Here is an 8282-nt window from a genome sequence, read left to right as displayed (position 1 = left end):
TTACTTAATTGTTAATTAATCAAATTAAATTTATCTAATAAGCTAAATGAATCCATTTCCTTATTCTAATTTCAAGCCTAGAAATATTTTTACATAATATGACTAAAAAAAAATGGCCCTTTAAAGGGTTAAAATATTTAAAAATAAAACATTAAATATGTGCTAAATTAATTTATTTTATTATTGGATATTTTAATTAATTTATTTGATTATTGAATTATTTTAATTAATTTATTTTATTATTGGATATTTTAATTTATTAATTTATCTTTTTTAGTTTCTTTTACATTCTAATTAGAGAAATTCCACTAGTATAACAGAATTATTTCTTTCATAAATTCATGCTACAATAAGATCTTTTTGTTATTAATAATGATTATTTAAATTATTTTGCCTCAAAGATATTAATTATTCAAATTTGATTAAAAAATCTTTTTTTTTTAGTTATAGCTCAAAATATCCATTTATCCAGTTTAGAAACTCTCCAAGCCTCAAAGCAAGCCACTCAGTAAATAATGGTTCATATTTTGACGAAGTACTTCATATGAAACTCTCCGAATTATTAAATCCTTACTCAAAAAATAAAAGATGCTATTGCTTTGAAATTTTGGAACATTTGAAATATGCTAAGAAGTTCAATAAGCCAAACAGATTTTCATATAGAAATCATCTGCCGAATCACACCATAATCACGAGTATTACTTTGAAATCGAAGAAACCCTTTATCGACTCCCATTGCCATCTGGATTTTCTTTTTCAAAGACAAAAGTTTTCTGGAACATATGCCGAATATCAAACCAAACATAAAAAAACTTTTCCTCTGAACTATCAAGGTTGTATTGCCGTCTTTTGCAAGCCTTCAACATTTTCTGAAGTAAGAAATTAAACGTTTAATTTCATAAGCGTTATTATTAATTCGCTTTATTTAGAAACATTTTACATTGTATTTAAAAAAAAAAAACGTTCTACAGTCTAAATTCATATAATGTATCAAATTTGAATAACATATTAAACTTCTTTCTTTCTCTGTTGCAAATATTTGAAAAATTAATTACATTTTTGCCAATCTATAAATTTTTGTCTCTTTTCTTATATGGTTTATGTCAAAAATTAGGAACCACATTTAGAGTCCGAATTTTTAGAAATCTGCCTGTCTGACTAATAAAAACGAAACGGATAAAATTCTGTATGAAACTATTTAAGCCAAAACTTTGGATTTCTGTCGAATTTTTTCGATCCGTCACTACAAAACCTGACTTTCAGCTCGGATATATGTAAATTTAGCAACTAAAAATCGCAAATAGTTAATTCATATATTAAATTTTTATTATGCTTTTATTGCCATGTTGTATATATGTATCAAATTTTGGATCTTTTTTTTTAATTATCGTTTTTACAAACAGATTTAATTTCAAAGATAAATTTTTCGTGAAACAGAGAAATCTGAAATGTGGAAATTCATCAAAATCTCGAGGACGAATATTTTACAATACAATTACTGTAATTCCTCTATGCAACGAAGCTCAACGTTTCAGACCAAAAAATACAATTTTACAAGTATGACTGTCTATCTGTTTTTGAACAGTATAACTCTAAAACTCTTTCATCTAGAAGGAGTAAATTTGGTATGCGGCTTTCTTACAAATTTGCAGATTTCTGCCAAATTTTGAACTAAATTTATTCGCAAAAAAAATGTTTCTATGTATCCGGATACAAGTGAACGCGATAACTAAAAACGTAAAAAACTAGAAAAATAAAATTTGATTCCCAAATTTAACATTTAAAGGCAGATCTATGTTAAATTTTAAATTGAATTTGACAAGGAATTGGCCATTCATAGATCTGTAATTGAGCAGGTATCTAAACGCGTTGTGCTATTTTGTGGTTCAAACTCGCAAAGTTAGGGTTCGTAGCGGAGTAACATAACCACTAGACAAAAGTGATCACTCGTGTCCGGAGGTTGTTATCTGGCTTATGAAGTTACCATCACAGCAACAACTTGTATAAATCAAAAAAGCAACAACTTGAATAAATCAAATTTGGAATGTGATCTTGTTACTAAAATTCTAGTTATGTGCCATATTTTGATTTCAATCCGTCGGATAAAAAGCATTTAAAATCTTTACTTAGTTTTAGTTGTTTTTTACAAAACTACATAACACGAAACTCTTAAATTCGTGAAATGAAAGTGATCGTGTGACTATAACTGTCAAATTTTGGTATCAATCGGCCGGCAAAAAGGCGTTTCAAGATACATATGATCGCAATAGACTCAGTAAAAAAGCTAGACTTGGGCCAAGGATAATTCGTGCCAATCGTTCGCCAATGTCATACAAGGTATTCACAGCCTTACCTAAGGTCCCCACTTTTATGCAGAGTAAAGGGAAGGAAACCTTTATTACAGAGTATATGAGAAAGTTCTGCGAGACTACCCCACAGGTTTATTGTTATATTCGCTAATGCAATTCTTTGTCCTTCTTCAGAAATCTGAATGGCAGAAATATCTGGAAGAGGAAAACGTTTGGGGTGCTTTTGGCTGCCATCCTCATAATGCTGCAGATTATAATGACAGTGTAGAGGAAGCTCTCAAACTCGCTCTTTCGCATCCGAAAGTACGAGCTTTAGGAGAAATAGGCCTCGATTATTCGGAAAGGTTTGACCTTCCTCTTAATCCATACACTATAATAATTACAATTTAGTAATTTAATAACTATCTGGCTTTGCAGTAGTAATGTTAATCTATGTTTTCTCATTTTTCTATTTGTATAAAATAAGTTAATGGTTTTTATCATGAAGTTATGAATCATAATTAATACTTACTTATGCAATATATATCTTAAGAAAATAAAAAAAAAATCTTTTTAGAAATAAATGCCGTAAAGAAGTTCAGCATGAAGTTTTTAGGCGCCAGTTGAAGATTGCTTATGAGAACCGTCAAAGTTTGATAATTCACTGTAGAGATGCCAATGAAGATTGCATGAAGATTTTACAAGAAGTAATTGATAGATGCCAAATTTTTTTAGATTAAGTTTTCTTTGTTTTAAATTGAATGATTCGCCATCTTGCTTCAGTAACCTTTATACCATTTATGTAGTCAACAACTTTTTCTTCAACTAATCCGAAGACTGAAGTGATGAATAAGGTATCGATGAATAGGATAATATATTGAATATAGGATACATTATTTATTTAAAATTTAAGCTAAAAGAAAAAAAAATGTCATAGAGATTATAACATCCTAAATGCAATGCTCTCTTGTGCATTATTTACTACTTTACTAAGCTAACCTACATAAAATTAACATTTTAATATCACTTTGACCAACTTAGCCTAACACAAGTGAAGCATACTGAAAACTAAAATACAGACAAAAGTCCAGATAGTTCCATTGTGACATCAAATATCGCATAAAAGGAAATACTGTAAGTTTAAATATATTCCCTTAAATAATCTGTTTATGCTATTTTATGCACACATTTCGCTGAATATTTAGTTTCAAAAATCCACAAAAAGACTGTCATTTTTGCGAGCAATGGGAAAATCGAATGTGCGAAGGTTTCGCATAAATTTGTTGATACTATCCATAATTCCACAGCAGAAAAGCGTTTATATTTCATAGCATAGCTTTTATTTATAATTATTACAAACATTGAATTTCATTTTTCTCATTTTTTTTCACTGCTCTGTGATAATGAAAATATCTGATGATCGGTACAAATTACATTGTTCCACACTCAATTTTTTTTTGTAATATTTAATAATGTTTTCGTATTGTTTTCTGGAATGTCGTTTTTAAATCTTCTCCCCACTTAAACAGCCCAGAAATCGTCAGTTTACTTTTGACGCTGTTTGGCAACAGGATTCGAATGAAACATCATTTCTGAAAAAATATTAACAATGAACGAAAAAAATGAATCAAAGTGACAGTAACTTCTCCGTCATTAAGAAAAGCTTACTTGTTCGATTAAATAGGTCTCAATACTTTAATGGGAACTCTATATAATTATACGCACGGAGTAATCTTTGTAGCGAAAATTGTGATATTCGTAATTTCTTCGATTAATTGACAAGGATATATTTAGTTGAGCAATATTTTAGCAGATAACACAATGTTTTAGTTGACAACAAAATCTGGAGCTTTTGCGTAAATCGAGATATCATAATGAAATTAATATGTAACCCTATTATAGTTCAATTTGGTTGAACAGTTTTTTTTTCACAATGGAGCTTCAAATACTTCATGTTATTTCATACGTTCCCTATACGTAGAATACAATAATTCTAATATACTTACCAAACTGATTTCAACGAAAAAGCAAGTTACAAAATTATTTTGAGTATTAAAGCTGAGAAAATTATTTAGAGGGCATTAGTTAAGTATCATTTGTTTTGCAAATTTCCCTAAACGAATATAAGGAAAACTGAACACCAGGTTTAATCCAAACTTCATGAAACTTCTAATTAAACATTTGTTGGATTTTTCTTGAATATACAATCATACTTGATACTTGAATCTTGATATACAAATATACGATACTTGAATATACGATATACGAATAACGCACGATAATACCTCGATCCGATTTATTTTGGCACAAGCTTCTTTTCTCTCAAATGCTCCGTTTTTGTTGAAATTTGATTCAAGAGCATCTGAAGAAAAAATATGTTCAAAGTTGTTCCTCTTGTAGAATTTGAATGCATGTGCCTGTTACACAGAATATTCGACGAATTTTAAACATAGAACAAATTTATGTAAAATAGAAACTATATTCAGATATTATTTTTCTCCATAAGTGTTACTAACATGTTCTCAGAATTTATGGTTCTCATAACAATTATTCCCAAATTTTGAAACTACTGGTTCCCAAAATCATGAGATGCTTTTCAATACCCTGCATGAAATCCAGTATTTGCTATGGTATTACATTAAAGTATCGCTAGACAAAATTAATGTATATAGTGGTAATGCTTTGAATTTTTATTGGTAGCTTATGAGATAATATGTATATTTGATAGTTATCTCTCTATATACAAAATTTTGTAATGTATTCATTCACTCATTTTTGAATGTCTTCTACTGTGAGTTAGATATTAATTGCTTACAACTAATTTTCACTTCTTTTTTTTTTTTTTTTTTTTGTTCCATAGCTTCTTCCAGAAGATTATACTTTTCATTTGCATTGCTTTACTGAGAACTGGAAGTGGGCACAAAAATGGCTGGAAGCCTTCCCTAATGTGTATATAGGAATAACTAATCTTGTCACCTATGGCTCAGCGAAACCAACCCATGAAGTTGCTAAAAGTATCCCATTGAATCATCTACTTCTAGAAACAGATGCCCCTTATTTCCTCCCTAGAAAGGCAAGTTTAAATTTTCAGTACTTTATCTTTTTGTTTGTTTATTAAATTAGAATTTCGGGGTAGGATGAAAACGTTACAAAAAAATTACTTACTTTTTTTAAAAAAAAAAAATATTCAACTGTTAAACATTTTCCACAAAATTCAAGATTTTTATATATTGATATAAAATTTCTCAAAACTTTGCCAACTTATTGTTTAGAACATCGAAAATCCATGTTTTTCACATGGCCAGTTGTATGTTGGATGCGCACGAGTCGGACAGGCACGAAATTTATTTGTTTTTGCTGAAGGTGAAAAAACTAAAAATATTGTTTAATCTAAAGAATGCTTGAATAATAAAGTAAAAAAATAGAATAAATATTATTTATACTTCTCCTTTATATATCATTCAATTTCAGTGAATGTATTCATTGTCGACAAGAAAATAAATATCATTCTTTCTATCCTTCCTAATTAAACAAGATAGCTATTTCAAATTTAAAACGATATTTTCAAAATTATTTCTTTTGTGGTATCAGCGCGCCGGGTACCAGTTAGTAAAATAATAAAAATGTTTATTTATTTTGAGAATGTTGTGCAAATTCTGAAGAAGTTCTAGTCGAATCCATCACTATGACAATTAAACGCTCCAAAGGATGATTCTGTAATTCCAATCGACTTCATATTACCATTTCTCCAAGATGGTTAATAAGAGTCATGATGACCTGTAGCGGAATCTTAGTTTCTGAAACATAGTTGTAATGGGGGTTCAATTTTGAGTAATTAACACTCAGAGATGCCTTTTTTCTACCAGTATGCAGCTTATACAAAAATTTACTCCTATTCAACAAGAAGAAATGCATTTTTATACTATAAGGAATGCATTTTTATAATTTAAAGATATGAAAAGGGCTCAGAATTTAAATTGAGTTTATTTACATTAATCCATTAACCAATATTCTATTCTTATAATACAATAATTATGCTTTAAGAAATGCATTCCTTATATGATTGAAATTCCTTATATGATCTTTCATGAAATTAGCTTTATCTTAAAATATGCATTTTACTATAGGTTTCCTAATAAATAATTGCATTCATTTAAACAATAAATAGACAAATCAAAAACTTTTTTTAAGATAAATAAAAACAGGTAATTAACTAATTATCACTTTTTGAAAAACAATCAAGTCGTAATAAGAATTTACAAAAAAAAATTCTGTTTTCATATAGAATTTTAATGAAATTTGCTATAAGAACATTGCTAAAATTGAAATATTAGTATAATGCAAAAATTGAAATATTAGTATAATGCAAAAATTGAAATATTAGTATTATGGTACTAGAAAATTTTATAAATACTAACTGAATATTCATAATGTAAACCTTTCTTTACAGATTTCTAAAAAAATTAAATGGTCTCATCCTGGCATGGCTATTTATGTAGCTGCTCAGATTGCTGCTCTTAGGAATATAACACTGGAAGAAGTTCTTGATTGGACTTATAAAAACACTCGAAAAATGTATAAAATATAAAGAATACTGCTTATGTTGTTTAAATTTTTTTTTAATCTAATTCAAGTTATGATCCAGTAAAAAATTTAACATAACATGTTAGCATTATTTTTGTATATTATCTGTCCAATTAGTTTAAATTATTGTAACATTTATAATTTTTAAAATATTTATCTTTCAAGACTCAGAATTGTGTACTTAACATGAACACACATCATCAAAATGTAATGTAAAATGAAACAATTTGTAATCGTCTTTATTCAATAAATATTTTTATTTCTTGTTGATTTAGAGATATTTTGATACTTCATTACTTTGAAAGTACAGTACCTTCGAAGCTTTTATATTACACCAGTCCCCTCAGAAGGCCAATTGGTTCGGCTGGAGTATTGATTATATTTCATAACTGATAAATCATTTTAGAAGTAACTTTGTGTTCATATTTTCGCTACATTTTTTAACATTAAAATGGTGTTATTTAACCTGTTCTTCTAATTTTTCTTTATTGTATGCATGAATTTTTCTAATAGATACACCCCCATAACATCATGGTGCTATTAAAACATATTTATATCAGGTTCATCTATCTTCTGAATTTCGCAGAACTGTAACTTCACTTTATTTTTTATCTTCACTTTTTAGTTTTCAACTATGGGTTAAAGGCATGCAGTTAAATATTTGACTAAACAATGAAAACAATTTTACTTTCAGAGTAACAAATATAATATAATTTTAAAAACTAAATTTAAAAAAATTGCCGAAATTCAGGGAAAAAAAATGCATGACTACTGAATTTGTACGATAAAAGATAAATTTTTTTTTAAATTTTGAAACGACAATTTTGAAAAAAATTAATTAATTTTATTTCATACTAGCCGCCTTTGGCGACCAGCCGGTTCACCAATCTTAATGTTCGTTAAAATTTTCATAATTAAATATTTTATGCAATTTAATAGCTTCTTCATCAAAATATTTTAAAACATCAAATTTTGATAGGCATATAATTTACTCATAATATTATAAACAACTTCAGTCATAACGTAATATGTATCTCTCTCATTTTCTGTTGGCTCCCATAGAATTTATACTTTAAATTAAAGTGGAAAGGATTAGTCTGCAATTAATATAATAATATTTTTTACTGAAACAAAGTTTTTTTTTTTTTTTTTTTTTGTAATATGATTATTGAAAACAGTCACTGAGTGTTTAAACTTTATGGGCACTAAAGAATATCTTTCTTAATTTATGTAATATTTCAAAAATTTGTCAACAAAATTTTCTCAGATTCATCATGACCAGATTGATTAATTAACAATGTTTAATTTTAAATGCATCTAACACTAAAAAAAAAAAAAAAAAAAAAAAAAAAAAAACGAATCGTTTAAAATAATCGGTTGAAAACAGGTTAAAAAAAAACTACTTAAAAG

At 27.7% G+C, this 8282-nt stretch overlaps 1 protein-coding gene across 1 annotated transcript; it reads left to right on the top strand.

Annotated features, from left to right (window-relative positions):
* Positions 1-544: 544 nt before the first annotated feature.
* On the top strand, positions 545-6876 carry LOC129966222 (putative deoxyribonuclease TATDN2). Its single transcript, XM_056080636.1, has 5 exons — positions 545-874; positions 2484-2653; positions 2866-2995; positions 5149-5361; positions 6739-6876. Exons 1-5 carry the CDS (start codon positions 545-547, stop codon positions 6874-6876), a joined length of 981 nt encoding a protein of 326 aa, XP_055936611.1.
* Positions 6877-8282: the final 1406 nt, after the last annotated feature.

Source organism: Argiope bruennichi, chromosome 4 (genome assembly GCF_947563725.1).
Source record: "Argiope bruennichi chromosome 4, qqArgBrue1.1, whole genome shotgun sequence".
Taxonomy (NCBI): Eukaryota; Metazoa; Arthropoda; class Arachnida; order Araneae; family Araneidae; genus Argiope; species Argiope bruennichi.
The sequence above is the reverse complement of the archived record's forward strand: the minus strand, read 5'-3'. Positions and strand labels throughout refer to the sequence as shown.

What these genes read in the sequence shown, in the direction of transcription:
- LOC129966222 (XM_056080636.1), top strand. Translation starts at nt 545, where the DNA reads ATGAAACTCTCCGAATTATTAAATCCTTACTCAAAAAATAAAAGATGC. An exon ending in GGCCTCGATTATTCGGAAAG is followed by an intron (nt 2,654 to 2,865) that starts GTTTGACCTTCC and finishes AAATCTTTTTAG; the next exon opens with AAATAAATGCCGTAAAGAAG. An exon ending in GCATGAAGATTTTACAAGAA is followed by an intron (nt 2,996 to 5,148) that starts GTAATTGATAGA and finishes TTTGTTCCATAG; the next exon opens with CTTCTTCCAGAAGATTATAC.